This window comes from Dryas octopetala, chromosome 2, assembly GCF_963921425.1.
Source record: "Dryas octopetala chromosome 2, drDryOcto1.1, whole genome shotgun sequence".
NCBI lineage: Eukaryota > Viridiplantae > Streptophyta > Magnoliopsida > Rosales > Rosaceae > Dryas > Dryas octopetala.
Window position 1 is genome coordinate 5,295,594 of NC_141367.1, and position 17,871 is coordinate 5,313,464.

The 17,871-nt window shown below is 35.6% G+C and overlaps 1 protein-coding gene across 1 annotated transcript; it reads right to left on the minus strand.

Moving 5' to 3' along the window:
- Positions 1–37: 37 nt before the first annotated feature.
- Positions 38–16,037, minus strand: PWD (chloroplastidic phosphoglucan, water dikinase (ATGWD3)). The gene is made up of 19 exons (XM_086230436.1): positions 15,719–16,037; positions 14,717–15,314; positions 13,840–13,926; positions 13,629–13,760; positions 12,436–12,561; positions 12,173–12,351; positions 11,022–11,106; positions 9,146–9,313; positions 8,964–9,016; positions 5,781–5,989; positions 5,543–5,661; positions 5,129–5,199; positions 4,861–4,978; positions 3,214–3,300; positions 3,029–3,115; positions 2,862–2,938; positions 2,396–2,558; positions 1,961–2,072; positions 38–1,346 (listed from the first exon to the last, which is right to left on the minus strand). The coding sequence occupies exons 1-19, from the start codon at positions 15,934–15,936 to the stop codon at positions 448–450; spliced, it is 3,588 nt and encodes a 1,195-aa protein (XP_086086562.1). The 5' UTR covers positions 15,937–16,037; the 3' UTR covers positions 38–447.
- Between the last annotated feature and the right edge of the window lie 1,834 nt (positions 16,038–17,871).

Here is a 17,871-nt window from a genome sequence, read left to right on the forward strand (position 1 = left end):
TTGGTTCCGATTATGTAATATAAAGTATACTAAAATGTTTTCTTTCAATAACACATAATAAGATAAAAACTCATAGCATGCCTTATTGAGTATTTAGTTTGACTTTGAAGAAAAATATTATGATTACAGAGCCCTATTATAAGTGGTCGACCATACAATAATACATCAGAACTATAAATTATACATATCATATCCTTTTGACTTTCAAGAAGCCATATAAACGTAACTTCGTATATACCATAAGTTCAGCAAGAACCATAAAGAAGCCTTTCTTCCACCGTGTTACCTGGACATGACGGATACAGCCTCCGTCTACAATGAGTACACAAACATGGCACAGTTATTGAAACCACAGCCAATACTTAGCTTCACCCAGATCCATGCTACCTGGTTTCTAAGCAGCACTCAATGTTAAAGGAATATGCTTACAAGCTAGTTACAGAGTTTTTATAGGGGCTGTGGCCGTGTCTGGACTATAAAGATATCATTTCCAACAAGACATCCTTCTACATCCTGTGGGCAGCCAAACTTCTTCTCAAGGAAAAGTCCCACTGCACCAAGGCGCTGACCAAGCTGTTGACGGAAAATTGGATCAACCGTTAATGGTTTCTTGCTGTAGTCCAGTGTCAAATGGATAACCTCCCCATCAGCAGGGCCTGCACCAAGTAGCTCCTCACTGAAATTTGCAAATGCTAGTGTCCGCACATTCCCATCAAATTTCCCAGATGATAAACGCCAGGGTGTACCCCTGGTGCCTGAAGCCAAAGTTTCACCAAGGCCAGAAGCAATTTCAGCCTCAACAGAGTTATGATCTTGGTCTGTTGGACTGACTGTATGAAGCACAAACGATAACTCTGGTGAAAGCATTTCTTGCACCAAAATTGCCATTGTAGCTTCCTTCTGAGGTACACCAGCAGCTCGACGGCTCAAAACTGCTCTCCGAGTGTAAAGTGAAGCCCATACTCTGCTAATAGCATTTGCAAAAACTGTTGGATTTGACGCACTAACATTGGGAATTGAATCATATAGTCCAGCAGCTGACATTCCAGCCAAGTCCTCAACATTAGCACTTGAACGAACAATTAGGCGTGCATTCCTTGGAAATATTCTTCCAATGCCATCAATGATGTCTTTTGGGGGCTGTAGGGAAGAGATCAGTTCCTGGAGCTGAGAGCACAGTTGGTCAAGTTCGCCACCTTCCAGCTTCAATGTTTCTATCTTATCTAGAAAGGACCTGAATAATTCCATGGATTTGCTTTGCTCTAATGCCAATTCCATAGAGCCAAATGGTATAACTGCCCCCGCAGGGACTTTAAATGAAGCTGGTACCCCTTGGTCACCATAAACTGCCAATGGAAAAACATCCTCAAGTAAATGTAATGGAATAACAATATATGCAGGATAATAGCTGACACTACTATTAGGAAATCCACAATCATCCTTTGTCTATTAAATGTAAGCAGATCATATGCAATAATTTCCTACAGTACTCTAATGCAATACAGCAATAATTAAGTTTCAATGATTGGAAATTTGGAAGTTGACAAGAGGGATTCAGGTGGTGGATTATTGGATGTTAGTGGAGATAGTATCTAATGCAATCCTTCTCATTTAAAAGAAATTGCAATGATTGGAAATTTGGAAGTATAGATGCAAGTGCTGAACATTCAATGGTGAAGTTAAGGGCTCCATTGTTGAGATGGCTCTTTGGGTGGTTGGCACAAGATTCCAACTACCGTTTTGACATTTTCTTTTGTTGCTTGTTGTTAAACTTGTAACATCTTGTGATGCATACCCAAATTATATACTCAAAACATGTTCTAGATAGGTGATGCAAATCAAAGGCAATAATGTCAATTAGTTTGTTTGAAACACAGGGGAGGATTTCTTTTCCAACCAAAAAAAAACACACACACACACACAAAGGGAGGATGTAAAAGATAAACACCATATAAATTACCTATATCTGATGCTGCTGCCAAAGAAGCTAAACGACCACACGCAGCAGCCTTTGCGCCTGAAGTCTGTGTTGCTGCATCAGCAAGCAGTAAAACTCCTCCAGAAGATACACCCTAGAAGAGGATACAATTATTAACATATTCAGAGCCAGTATAATTGATGATGAAAATCAACATCAATGAGCAAAGGAAAAAGTTGGTTAACATTTTACAATGAGTAATGCTATTTGGCCCAAAACAACTGACCAAATTGCTTGGACCAAATGAAGTGGCAGCCATCAATTGGGTGTCTTGGCCCAAGTATGTATTAAAACACCCAATTGATGGCTGCCACTTCATTTGGTCCAAGCAATTTGGTCAGTTGTTTTGGGCCAAATAGCATTACTCTTTTAGAAGAGTAATTGGGGAGAGAAATAAAAATTTAAACGAAATTGTACCTGATTCAAGTATGGCACTTTAGCAGCAGACCATGAAGAATCACGAGTTCCATTGGCTTCAAATTTGGGTGCACCATCCCCTGAAAGGTTTTTCACTGCAAGATCGCCATTGCTATTTTTTGATGAAGGATATATATCAACACCTGATGTAGATGCTTCTAACCTGAAAAATTCATACATGCGAACAAAAAATAAACAAATAAAATGTCAGATCATCATTTTGTTTTTGCTAGTGTTCCACTGGCACTTTTCATTTGACTTTTTTTCATTTTTTTTTTCTTTGGTGGTTCAAAGGAGGGCTAAGAAGGTCGGGGAAGGGAGCCAAGCGAGAGTCTAACTCCCACGTTGGATGTGGGTTAGTGCCACCACCAAAGCATCAATCACATGATGCATGCCGATGATAATAAGATGGAATTTCGAAAAGATAATGAAAAATGACTCATCAGAAGAATCCAGAAAAAATAACCTCACATATTTTCCCACATGCTTTTGTATATCAGCAACCTTATCATCGTCTTCACATGTCACGAACACAACCTTCTCCTGTAGATCACGATCATATTTTATTGATTGGAATTATATAGTTATATCAAAAACATTTAATGACTTGACATTTCAACAGATAAGACATACTTGTCGAGCCCTGACACCAAGATGAGATAAGTGAGGAAGCTCTTGCAAAAGTACAACTCCCACAATGTTACTCCCAGCAGCTGTTACCTGCCCGATATATTAACTATAAGAGAACAATTGTAATTGAATGGTATTACATTATTACAGTCAGGATTAAAAATACAAGAATAAGCAAAATGAAAAACCTCTTCATCTCCATCTGCTTTGTTGACCACAAGAACGATTGGTCCTTCCAAAGTTGATGGTATTGACCCAGGGACAATCCTCTCAACCTGAAGTTACAGCATTATATTGTTATGGGTAACTGTGAACTCAATCATTGCTACAAGGCAAACAGTTCTCTATGCTACTAGCTTATGTAAATACAGAACATTTTATGAGTGATATACAAAGTCAGAGATTATTATATGAAATCTTCATTAATTCTATTTCTTCATCTGAGTTCTTTGAAAATAAGTCTTCTCTTATAACTAAAAAGTTCACTGAGTGAGGGCAAAGAGGGCACAACCCAAGCATACAAGTGGTGTCAAATAAAAAAAATGAACAAAGAAAACAATTTATAATCAAGAATAAAAGTCCGTGAACTTATATCCTAGTTATCTCGGTTAGAGGGTGTATTGCTAGTTTCTTCCAGACCAGACAGGAGAAGGTGGCCGCTAGAATCATCAGGGGAGTTTTTTTTTTTTTTTTTTTTTTTTTGAAGAAACAAAATTTTATTGCACAACACAAAAGAGAAGACAAAGCATTGGACAGGATAATCGAGACATTTGATGAACAACCCCTCTCTTTCTCCTTCCATTCCCTCTTCGGCAATATGGAAGGCTAAAGTACCTCCTAAGGTATGTGTGTTAACTTGGATAATTGCTCATGGGAAGATTAAAACTTGTGATATGGTTCAGAAGAGAAGGCCTGTGTTGTCTTTCCCCTCAATGGTGTGTGATGTGTGAGGAAGGAGTGGAAAGTGTGAATCACTTGTTTTTGCACTGTCCAATAGCATTTTCTCTTTGGTTAAGACTGTTTAGGGAGTCTAAGCTATGTTGGGTCATTCCACCTGATTGTGTGGCATTATTATGTATAACTGTGAAAGGAACAAGTTTTTTGGCATGGTGCTGGGAAGATGTGCTGTAACAGCTGTTTTCTGGGTATTATGGATCGAGAGGAACAAAATTTTTTTGAGGAAGCAAGAAAGGAGCTGGACCATTTGTGGGAAAGGGTTCGCTTTTGTGCAACATTAAGGTTTCCAGGGACGTATTCAACTATAAAAAAAAAAAAAAAAGGGAAACTTTCATCCAAGTTTTTTAATTTTACAATTTACTGACTAAAGTCTTGTGGCTTTTAAAATTCTAACTAAAGTCCAATAATATTGTAACCGTTCCATGTTACATAATATTGGTCCATTAGTTTTTACTTTTTTTCACACATACCAGGCGCCGAGTGATTGGCGGCAATTTTCGAGTGTTCAATAGTGTTTTTTTATTTCTTCCTCAAGCGCTGGTTTGTTGGCTTTATATTAGGTTTTAACTCTGAGATTTTGGGTGAAGCCTCCCCAAACCTCATTCTATACCCTAAGAAGGTATGAGGTGAACCTGTACCCTATACCCTCATAAAATAAAAAAATAATGACATATTTCTTTGACAAGGCAATGGTCAAAGGGCTTTATTTAGGAAAAAAAAGCCATATAGTTTTTTTCCAAATAAGAAATGTTAGAAGGACTAAACTCTAATTTTTCCTTAAAAAAAAAGGATAGAAAACAAGAACTTTAAAGCAAATAAAAGCAAGTATTTAACTAGAAAGATGATTTCAGCTTAAGTCGATGGACCATGGAGGTTACCTGAACTAATGTTCCCAGAGCAGCTCCCGGAACAATAACATCCCAACCCTGAGAACCAATGGTAGTTCTAACAGCTTTCAAAAGTAGGGTGCAGAGTTTCGAAACCTGAAATATTACTCTGTAGAGAGCATTTGTAGATACAAAATCAGACGACAACAGTTCTGATACAATCAGCAATGCAATTGCACAGTCTAATACCACTATAAACAATATTACTCTAAAAAATCTATGGCAAATGTAAATAGATGTATTTAAAAGGTAGACATACCCAGCACGAATCTCAGCTTCAGCATATGTCCGTACACTGTTCTCAGGGATTCCAAAAGCTTTTCCTAATATCTGCAAGAGTTGTGGAAATTCCAGTTTACATTTTTTGACTTTTAAAAGAGACAGATAAACCTCAAAGAAGATTTATCATAGAATACCACATCATTGGCCCAGGAAAGAAATGTAGCATACACACCTAGAACATTTGGCACTATGTTTGAAAAATTGCTTCAAACTGAAACTTATTGTGATTCAATAACTTTAAAAACAAGAAACTGAAGTGTTAATCATCACCAAAAAAGATCCCATACGAATATACAAGCTTTGTTGTAAACTATGCCATATTTTGTCTCATCAACCTTTTCTCTCTCTTTCTTTTTTGCTATTTGAAAAAAGAAAAGGGAGCAAAAGATACCTTCACATTTTGGGGAAATATTTGAAGAAGTGCTTCAGAATATTCTTCAGTTAGCCTCCTGGCTCTATCGAGAGTAGCTTTAAGCCTTAGTCCCCAGATTGTTTTACCATCTTCACTTCCTTAAAGAATAGAACAGGAGGAAAACATAAAAATGACTGGGCTGTCTAACCAATCTATCAACAGTATGCCAGCTAAATGGTTTAAGAACTAATCTAAGACAAAAGAATATGAAAGTTACCTTCCATTTCAGAAAGACCTCTTGCTTTCCAGGCAAGGAGCTCATTTTCAATAGCATCACATTCTTCAGGTTTCCAACCAGATAACTTTAGCTGATGAATACCAACAATAAGGGCACCAAGTGGATCATTCCAAGGGCTTACATCCTTTGACTTCACATTTTCTGCCAGCCAATGAGCCCCTCCCAAAGCATCAAGCTCATTAACGAATCTAACCAAATCAGTGGTTGTCAATAACCAAATTAACACCCAATATATTGCTAACAATAGTAAGATAATATCTCTAGAGAAAGGAAGTTTAAAAAATTTTAACAGTGGTGAGTACTACTATTTGCCAGCATGAACAGATTGCAATATACAATTCACAATGATTTGTCTTTTTGCCTAATGTCATGCAGAAAGTTTACAATGAGCAACTTGCTCGGAGCCTTGGAAAACTAGTTGTTAAATCATAAATCATCATTAGTATATTTGTTTGCAGCACTAGTGTCATCCATTATGATTCTATGCACAAAAAAGTCGACAGAAAAACAAGAATTTATACATTAAAAGTAAAAAGTTTTGCCTTTCAGCAATTCTCTAAGAAAATGTCCAGTTTGCACATCTTTTTTCTACGTGATGTTTAAGACGGTTCTTTTTTTTATTGTTTGGTGGAGATGAATTTTAAGACAATTCAATATCAACAGAAAGCATTTACAAGATTTTATTTAATTGAAACAAAAAAAAACAGAATTTTTTTTTAAAATAATTTTCAGGATATCTTAATTAGCATACGCTATATATATAGTGCAGTTATTCAAAGTCATAAACCTTTATTTGCTAGCTCTGCAAACAAGACTAATTGACCAGATTAAATTTCACTTTTTATTATGATACTCACACAATAATAGTTTTCTGCCACATAAGTTCATGATAATACAGTGCTCTAAATGTTAAACTAGAATATATCAGCAAGGTAAGATTCATAGTTTTTGCAATTTAAGGACACAAATCTGGTTTATTGTTATAAAATTAATTGATACCAAACACATGTTGGCTGAGGTCTCCCATTGAAAAGTGTCCAATATGCCAATGATTCATGAAAAAAGAAAGTATAGATTTAATGGAACTTCGTAAAAATTTTAACTTGATCAATGTTGCCCGGTCCCCCTAAACTAAGGTGAAATGCCCAACAATCCATTGATTTGCTAGCATGTTCAGATCCTTCTTCATTTCCAATATCTTGGGATTTTGGGTTCCGGAGAAATTTGAATGACTTGGAAGTGGGGGAAATAACTGAGTTGTAATCAGTTTTAGGAAATGGTCTTTTCATGCTTATTTATCTAAGGTAAATTAGTTTTCTATCTTGTTTTTATGGATTTTCTGTTTTGATGTAGAATAATTGGGTGTTTTTCAGGAAACACCTTGTCCCGTGTTGTAAATTGTATTTTCTATTCAATGAAAGTTTGTTTCTTATCAAAATAAAATAAATAGAACAAACCCTCAAATGCCAACAGGTATGTGATACTCAAGATTTATAACCAAAAATAAAAGAACAATTAAGAAAAAAATCTTCTCTGACCTCAGCTCTCTCTTCCACGCCATATTAACAGTGAGTAACACAAAGACCAGGACATTCTTATTCATGAAAAAGCAACCAATCAGCCTTTACCCAATAACTTTATTGAATGGTCCCTTCTGAGCACAAGAAGGGATCATAATTACATAAGAAATTCTTTCTCAAAAATAGTAATCTATGAAACCAAATTGTTACAAAGAATTTTCATTGATCAGTTTATGTACATATGATGAACTCAAGTTGGACAGTCATTATTTGAGGTTGATTGACAACAGGAATCAACTCCATTAGATGAATGGTTGTCCCATTGTATGGAAGAACCAGTTCTGAGGATACTTGCTCTTCAAGTACCAGGAACATAGTGGCCAAAAAAAAAAAGTACCAGGAACATGGATCATTATTTTAAGGGAGACTTAGAAGAATCCAGTCCATTTTATGAGTCTTTCTTAGACTAAGACCGGTAGTGATTTAGGATTTTTAATTAAGTCCTTTTATTTTTCTTCGTTGACGGCTTTATGTTAGGTTTTAACTCCAAGATTTTGAGCGTAATATGCAGCCTCTACAAAGCCCACTCTACACCCTAAGAGGGGAAATACCCTTTAAATAGGGGGAAATACCCTTCAAATAAGGGGAAATACCCTTCATATCGGAGAAGGACTTTATTATGAATTAAAATGATTTTCTTATAAATTAAAAAGACTTTATTAGGAATTAAAAGGATTTTCTTATAAATTATTATGAATTAAAAGGATTTTCTAATAAATTTTAAAGCAATCCAAGTCTCTATCTAAAAACTGTTTTTCTAAAGGACCTAAGCCTAATTATCTCTTATTTTAATGCTCTTTGCATTGATGTTTTACTTGAAGGCATATTCTCAGTGGTGGGAAATTCTCGCTGTGATGAAATTTGTGACATGGATATGCGGGATTTTAATATTTCACGGTAATTATTGCTTGAATATTTTGGTGATGGACCTTAAGGAAGAAGAATTTTGAGGTATGGATTCATTGGTTGTCTTGGACTGGGTATCACTGAGGCAGGGATGGGTACGTGGCGATGTTAACAGTGATGCAGTGACAATGTAGCCCACTCTGGAGCTGGGGTGAAGTGGTGGTGTGGTGTTTGGTAGAGATGCAGTACTGGTGGTTCACAATGGCACTATGCTGCAATGGTGGTTCAAATCAAAGGACAATGCCAATGACTTTGGATATGCCAACTCATGGCAATGGGTGTTGGTTTCAATGTGGAAAGTGGGTATGCAAAAATCCACGGTGGTTAAGTGCCAGTCAAGTAGGCTGGGTAGTCAAGGTAGCACTGGTTTGTGGCTTTGATGTGAGAATGGGATATAAAGTATTTTTGTTTTTATTGATTTTGTCTTAATTTATTAATATATTGTTTATTTATCATTTCAGCCTTCAGTATCACATGAAAGTCACATACTTGTTAGCATTTGGCAGGTTGTGATACCAGAAGGAATATGGGGCATTTTCCCTTAGTTCAAGGGGGACTGCTCAAATTGAAACTTAGGACACTACTTGGACTGTCAGACATAGAGATTAAAGTTCAGGAGGGGTTAAACTTCCCGTGTATTTATAATGTAAATGAATGACAAAAATTAAATTCCTACCTGCTTAATAGAAGAAATGAATAGTCTTCAAGTCCAATCTCACAAAGACGCCACTGTATTTAGTCATAGAGAGATGAAGAAGAAATAGATAACCGTTAGGAAAAAAATTATCAAACTATGAATTAAATAATTGTTTCACTTGAAGCTTTTGCTAAATAATTAAGGAAAAAAAATGATCTCACCTTTTGACGCATAGCTACTGCATCATCAGGAGCATCATTTCGAAGGCCACTTTCAAGACCCATTGCAATTATCTCTCTCAGGGCACTCAAAGATTGCATAGTCTTGAACAACAAATCAGTGCCATTATTTCCCAAAACTTTATTTGATTCTTCTAAAGTATCCAAACTCTGGAAATAAACAGGACATTTCCTCTTAAGATTATGCCATCATAATAAACTGAACAACACCAACAAATGAAACTCAAATTGGCAATATCAATTGAAAATGGTACAACAGAAATTCCAAATGAATAGTATACTCCATCCACGTGCATAAATCATGACTGTTGATTTGAAGAAACAAAATTGTGACATCTTCCCTTTCTGGGGTAAAGGGAGGATAGTGACAAAACTCCAACTCCATCGAAACAAATTTCAAGCTATCTAAATATAACTTCAGTCTAAAGAATCATGCAAGCAAACATGCATCACAAGATAATGAGGGATATATTTAATACAGCCAACGCCACTAGTTATGATAGGGCTCAATGATGACAATGATGAGGACAAGATAAGGGCTTGATAAACTTCAGGGAAAGAAAACCAACCAGTCAAACTAAACATCAAAACTAAGGAAATTCAATTAAGAGATGAGCAGCAAATTATTCTGCACTAGATGAAAATTGAGTACCAAACACTCAGTTCTACATTCCCGCTGCAAATACTCAAAGATTACAATTAAAGAACTATGGCTATCGTATGAAACATTCAAACTAGCTAAATAAAACTTCGATCTTTCAAGAAACTCACATGCACTAAACTGAGGAATGAGTCACGCACTGGCTACCACACAGGCTAGAAAAGGTCATTTAAGACTCACATCAGGGTCAGTGTTAATGCAAGGATTCTGAAGAGTGAGGTTCCATGTTGAAACCAACTATTTAATTTGTTTGTTTACCAATATTCCCAAAAGCTTAATCTTTTAGGTGGAGAAACCCAAAAGATATATATATATGCTATATAAATATACTGGCCACTTAACCCAACCAATGTAGGACTAATGCTCAACAAAAGGAATATCCATGACTCGGACTCTTTGGTAACAAAAACCTATGGAAAGTTACAGATAGCTTGAAAGAAGAAGGACTACAAACTTTGCATCAAGTTCCTTCATCTTGTCTTCTTGAAAAGGAAATTTGTTATCTTCAATGAAACTAGATGGATCACACGCACGTGATGCATGTGCAATTTGAGGGCAGTTATAGTAGAGGGAGAAAAGTAAGTATGTGGAGAAAGCAGGCTGGTGGGATGGGTAGGTTGGGTAACATATTACTAGAATAGTAACCTTAGTTTATAAATAAGTCATTAAAATTATTTAATGATAGTGGGCAGTATAGATAAATCAATAATTATTCTAAAGCTCCAAACCCTAAACTTTTATCTTGGGCAAGTATAGTAACCCTAATAAATCAATCATTATTTAATTATTTAATGACAAAGACTCTTCTCTTAATAATAGGATAGATTTTTTTTTTTTTTCCTTGAATCACACCTTTCTTAGAATCGGATTGTCTCTAGATGTAATGAAAGATTGAACCACCATCCAATTTGATTTATGAACCCCACACTACCTCTCACAAAAAGAAAAAGACCACACTACAACAATAAGCAAATTTGGGTACTCAAGTTTTATGCCTAACAACTCTAGGCATAAAATTTTGTATCAGCATGATTCACCTCACAAAAAATAAATAAATAAATAAATAAATAAGCATTAGAATATTGGCTCTAATTGAACTTCGCACATTCAGATCCAAAGGATCTTCATATGCCTGCTTCAAACATAAAATCACCCTGATACATGAAATTGAAGAAAAATGACATAAAGAAAGTCCACCTTTTTACACTCCAAAAAAAATGATAGAGCTGAATGGCCTTTATCATCGATAGAGTTCTTGATCGATTCAAGTTGTTCTGCAAGGCTGCAATAGCACATAGAGAACCATATGTCACATCAGCTGCACTGAAATTCCACTTGTAACTCAAAGCACATTAACAAAACAAGAACACTTAATAGAAGATAAATCGCTCCAAGCCACCCATTTTAAACATGAAGCTGAGAGTCAAGAGTAACTTAGGCCACTCCAACTTTACCAAAATTATTCTCATACGCATGTGAATGAAGTTTATTTTAAAACTTCAGGGAAAGATTTTGGTTAGTTCAGGAAAAACTAATTCCTGAAATCATACTTAAACTAGATGATATATTAATGGTTGTTGCATGTTATTTTGAATTTTAACTCTTATATCCAGAAAGATTATGATTATGTAATCTGGTTGAAAAATCGAGGAAGTGAGAAATGCGCCTAAGTGTGAATTCTAGACAACAGAGTGGATAAGATATTTTAATTTCCTGTTGGACTAGTCTTCAGAAAACCATTAAGAGTCTAGTTACCTCCTTATATCCTCCAGAAAATAAAAGAAAAGTTTGGAAATTCACATGCTTAACACCGCTGTAAACTGCTATTGCACATGTTCATATATGGTCAATTCTTCTTAAAGTTTTGGATACTGCAGGTCTAGGTGTCTGAGAAACCTAGGACAATCATGATTTCCCTCATGGGTTTTCTACCCTTTATTCCTTTGGATAAAATAGATTTCTCGATACCATGACTTAGGACCATTTACTGAAAATTCAAGGGTAAGGCTCTACACACTTCTCCTCTGCTTACCTTTTTGATAATTTAATTGTAGTAAGTAGAAATTCCACATCCAAAGTAGCATGTACTTGTGTGAATTTTGAAAATAGAAACAAGAGCCCTAAAAATAAATAGCAGTTTAAGACGTTCAGCCACACTGCGGGGTTTTATTTTCTCATTAGTTGTCATCTTGAAGAGAAGTTCATTTCAATGTAGGATATCATTTAAAACTAACTTCCATAGTACTTTTTCCAAAAATTATTTTTATTCGTTAAAAAAGAAAAATTATGCAAAGATCAACCAAGGAATAATAGTAAATATGGTTTCAAAATGTCTTTCATGTCACAACCTTCCAGCATTGAAGAAGTCTTTCAGTTCATGATGGAATATCTTGAACTGCTCCACAAATGCTTCATTATATTCTCCAGGGTTCTTGGTTACTCTTGCAAGCATTGCTTCTGTAGCAATGAGATCTTCAGGACCAGCATTGCGGTGAAGCTTATTTTGTATTGTATGCTTAATTTCTTGCTGGAATGTATAAAATTGTAAAAAAGTTAAAACATCATTAATCATAATAGAAATAAATGAACCAAAAGAGCTGCAAAGTATAACCTTGAGGTCATGAGGGATATCATTCCGATGAGCAATGTCTCTTATTCGTGTTAGGGGAACAGATGCAGTAAATTCTGCCTTGAAAGATGGCAGACATGGATGAATTTTTCGGACCACAAGTACTTCCTGACAGCAGAAATCAAATTATTAATTGAGAAACAAAAACCAAAACATGAACTTATAAATTAAAAGGAAAAAGTGCAGATAGGATTAAATACACAATTATGATCAAAGATGAGCAAATTCCTACTGATTCCATATTCCTCTGCATCTTTATTTATCAAAAAAACATTGTGCTTTTTACTAGAGGAGAAAGGCTAAGTTTTGTGGAATTACAGTGTGTTGACAACAATCTGGGTTGGAAAGTGGAGAAGATTGAGCATCCAACACAAAACCAATTGGCAATGGGTGGAGAGGCTCAAAAAAATATATACTCTAACACAGGGCTTAACATTCCCAATGTGGGATATACTCTCAACATTCTCACGTGTGGTGAGACTTGAACCGAATTTGTTGATGGACAACAACTTTACAGTGATAAGCACCAATTAAGTCCTAGCACACTTTTAAAGGACTAACAGCATTACCAGGTCATGGATTCTATCCTCACTATTCACACAGTTTGACTAATCAGAGAAACTATAGGACATGGCATAAGATCATCTCTTGAGGACTACAGCCATCCACAAAAGTAATCAGCCAGTACATAACTTCTTTAATTATCACCAGAAACTTGATGTCCAGATTGCATGAAAGTTTAAACTAGCCTCTTTTTTTCTTATACTCTTTTTTTCTGGATCTAAGAATCAAAACTGTAAAACCAAGATTCTCTAAGCCACCAAAGGAACTAACAGGATACACTTAGATCAAATGGGAATATAAAGAACAAACTTCTGCACACGTTTTGCGAGAAAGAAAACCTAGTTGAACAAATACAGTAGATGATAATTTCTCATAAATCAAAATGCTGGAAATAAAGTCCTTAGCATCATGTATAACAAATAATCTTATCCTACGTTCAAGTTAGGGTCCATTTGGCATAGATATGATAAGATGATCTTTTATATAGAAGACTAATTCAACAAAAAATCACATATAACTCAATTGGTAATTGTCATGATAAGAAAAATATTAAAAAAAAACCACAAAAACCAATGGTCATTCCAAATCCATATCAAACAACCAAAGAACACCTGAGGTGAAGTATCTTTCCTACAGGAAATTCTTTCCAGTTCTCGAAATATAAGCCTGGAGATCTCAGCATGCCGGTTTGGCCGATAATGGCCTCCACCTTCAAAGCAAGGAATCTGGCCTGTGTTTATCCACTGCATTAAGAAGAAAATCTAAGAAAGGCAAGCAAAATCTGACATAAAATATAAAGTGGAAAAGAAATAACAAAATAACCTTCAAATAAATGGCAGAATTTATGAGAGCATCCAACCGGTCCTCACTTTGCGAACTTCCAACTAGTAGATCGCGTACAACTTCAAGCTTCAACATTAGAAGATGTACAATTAAAGCAATGAAAAGAAAAATATTTCGAAATTGAGAAAATTGAAAAAATTGAAAAAATAAAAGAGTTCAAACATACATTAAAAAATTTTATTGAACTGGAGCAACAGATTGTAATAAAACCACTTCATTTACAAGGTCTTTTTCATATGAGGAATTCAACTCATACAATTAGGACCTGACTACTAGTTTCAGTACCCCCACATCTTTAAAGTTTTATTATATTATTATAATTCGGCCTTCCATTGGCCCAGCTTGACATTATCAATTGTAGCAGTCAATGACCACGATCAATTAGATGGAGAGAAAAATAAATAAAAAACAAAAATCTGTTCTCAGAGCTTATGATCAAAAGTTTGAACAAACTATGTATTAAGAAAGAAAACATGCACCAAAATTTCGACCATATAACATGAAGAACAATATATATTGGCTATGTTTGCAATCCAAAAGTAATATAGAAAAAAAATTTGGCAATCCCCTCAGCAGAAAAAGATGGAAAAAAATAAGTAATAATGATATCATCATGACTGACAGCTTTTATAAAAACAACTGATAGGCATAACTTCTTGTTTAAATTAAGAAATCAAAACTTCTTAAACAATGTATAAAACTTTAAAACACACAACAAAAGAAAAATAAGTATCCCTTAAGAGACTGCTAACGTAAATGATATCTGAGAACAGCTGAGACAACATTCAATTTCATATTAACTGAAAATATCTAAAAGATTTTGAAAAATAAGATAAAAGACAATCAGCAGATGTACCTTTCTCCACCAATTCCTCGCATTTTGATCACCTTCAACTAACTTCAGAGCCAACCCTTGAAGACCTGAAGTGTCCGACGTTCTTCCTGTTTCACGGTTTCGATGCTCATTCGACCGCATAAATGAGATTGCCTCCCCTTTCCATTGACCAACAAAAGGACTAGTCTCCACATCTAGAGTACTAACAGTATCAGAAATGGCAGGCCCATTATAACCCAAATCCTCCTCTTTCTCAAAAGGCAATAAATCCACAGCCTCCTCTATTGCATCCCAATGACAAACCACCCCAAAGCTTCCTCCTTTGGGAAGTTTCAAGACCCGGTTACCACCACCTTCCCAAAGCATAGTCTTGTCTGCCCTTACAGTCACAAACTTATACTCAATAGGCTCACCCCCTTTGAACTCCAATTTGCATACCCATCCGGTCTCCGTCCATTTCATAGGCACTTTCTTCTTCCATGACCCCAATTCCTTTGTCGATCCCAAAATTGCAATACTCTCACCAAATTTAACTTGGTGATCCAATCGAATATTAAGCTGAACCTTGTCGTTCCCCGACTTTGAATTAGACTTCATCTTGTTTTCCTTCTCCTCTTCTCTGCCAACCATATAAAAAATAAAAACCAAAGTTATTATTACTTTTCCTATTCCAAATTTCCAGTCCCCAAAGAACTTGACTTAAAATGCACATTTTGTCGTCCCCTCGGAGACACATTGCTGCCAAATGGAGCAATTACATTTTATGCAACACAAAAGGGTAGAAATCATCAAATCAAACTGTTTTCACTAACTACACAACTTGATATCCATCCCTAAAGTTGAATATGTCGTGACATCTTGATGTTCATGCATCATAGTTACTTCGGGAAGTCAATGAATTTCTATTTCCGCAAGAAATTAAGAAAAAATTAAAAACCTTTAGCTCCAAAAAAGGCAAGAACTAAAATTAGTTGAAATTGCAAGAAAATGAAAATTAAGAAAATGAGACAAAGAGAGTTTTACTTGGGTTGAACAGAGGAGACACCAACACCACAAACGACCTTCAGAGTATTGGATTTGAGGTAGAGAGGACGAAAATTACTTCTGTGGCCCAAGAAAGGTACAACTGCAAGGCGTCCACAGCATTGATGGTGGTGATGGAGGAACCTGAATTGCTTGTGACGATGGAGTTGTGAAGAAGAAGCAGAAGCAGAGCTGTGCAGCGCATGCCCGCAATCCATTCGATGAAATGCCGAAGTTACGAGCAGAGAGAGAGAGAGAGTGAGTGAGCTTTTGGGTGTGGAAGCGGAGCGATCAGTCCATGGTGATGATGATGATGATGAGGAATTGAGGATTGGGGAAGTGAGGTACGAATTTTGTTTTAATCAGGACACGTGGCAAGTAGGCAAAATGCCAATCCCCAAAATAGATCCAATTAATTGCATTTGCCCGAGTCACTCTCTCCACGTAGAGAGCGCACTAAAATTGAATGGGATACGTCCATATGTACCACAACCATATGGCCATATGGGGTTGTGTTCCTTTCCTCGGGAAACCACGAATAAACTATTCAAAAAAAAATCTTGATTTTTTAGTATTTCTTTGACTTTTTACTCAATTTTCTTAGATATTTCTCAAGAAAGTTAAAAAATAAATATTAAAAAACAAACTTTCATACAAGAATTTGATGAATGTTTCTCTACCATTTACAAAATAAAAATATTAAAAGTTATAAAATTACCGACTAACTATTATTATTGATATTTTCTCTACAATATTCGAAAGATCTCAAAAATAAAGTTTATTATTGATACTTCTAAGAGAGCCAAAACACTTCTACAAATAAAATATTAGAAAAAAAAAGGTGCTATTATTCGGATCCAACTTTTTTATTAGTATTTCTCACAATTTAATGAAATTTAATTAATATAAATTGACTGTTAAGGACAAACATTTAATTTAAAATTTAAAAAATATTTAACTTAAATTATACCCAACATCATCGATATACCCAACAGCTTTGTATACCCAACATCTTCACTCATCTCTCCAACATCTCTACACACCTCTCCTCTTTAACAAACACTAAACCCCACTACACTAACATTTGCTTCACCCGACATTGAATTTTTAACATATACTGCTATCATCACATTCCATGAAACCAAACTCTTTTTAGCCAATTGCATAAAAATCACCCTTTTTTTTTGTCAGAGCATAAACATCTCTGTAACATACAAAACATTGTCTAGTGAAGTGTTGGTCACAGCTGGGAATAAGCTTGCCATGCATGCATGGTACCGGCATTTGGTTTAAGCCTGAATGCCTTCATTTCCCTACAAACTTCTAATGCATCGTTGAATCGTTCATTTTGTGCATACCAAGCAACCATAGAATTACAAGAAACCACACCTCTGCACAACATCTCATCCGAGCCTCCACTAAACAACCGCATTTCCCATACATGGCAATCAAACCATTCTCAACAAACAGATTCACGTCAATCCCAGCTTTCACGAGAGCACCATGGATTTGCATTCCGACCCCCAAATTAATTATCTAACCCATTTAGGACACAAGGGTATGTATAATAATCAAGATCAAACCCATTGCCAGACATAGTTTTGTAAACAACAAGAGCATCGTGGTACAAATGGTTGTTCACATAGCTTATGATCATGACATTAAAAAAGACGGCATTCTTGACAGGAATTTTATCAAATACATAGCGTGTGATTCTAAGTTCTTCACAAGCAGCTAGCATAAGCTCTCATGAGTTTGATACCTAGTGAAGCGTCTGAGTGGAGATTATGATTTGATTCATAAAAAATTTGACTGGGTGTGGTATTGATTTGGTGGTGGTGGTGGTGGTGGTGGTCATCCTTGGTATTATTCGGTGACGGTGCAATTGGATCTCACTTTTTGGTGGTGGTGGTGGAGATGAAGTTGGGTACATGTTTATGTTGGGTATAGAAAGTAGAATAGGTTAGATGAGGTGTTGGGTTTTAGTAAGGATAATTTGGGAAAACTTGTTGGGAATACTAATCAATTTTTATAATTTCTAATTTTTAGTTAGATGCATAAAGTGTGCTAGGGCTACTGATCAAAAATTTGGGTCTGAATAGCCACACCCAAATATAATTGAATTTAGTAAAAAAAATTAAAAATGCTTTGAG

What these genes read in the sequence shown, in the direction of transcription:
- PWD (XM_086230436.1), bottom strand. Translation starts at nt 15,936, where the DNA reads ATGGATTGCGGGCATGCGCTGCACAGCTCTGCTTCTGCTTCTTCTTCA. An exon ending in GACTTCTTCAATGCTGGAAG is followed by an intron (nt 11,107 to 12,172) that starts GTTGTGACATGA and finishes GTGCTATTGCAG; the next exon opens with CCTTGCAGAACAACTTGAAT. An exon ending in GAAGCTGAGATTCGTGCTGG is followed by an intron (nt 4,979 to 5,128) that starts GTATGTCTACCT and finishes TGCTCTCTACAG; the next exon opens with AGTAATATTTCAGGTTTCGA.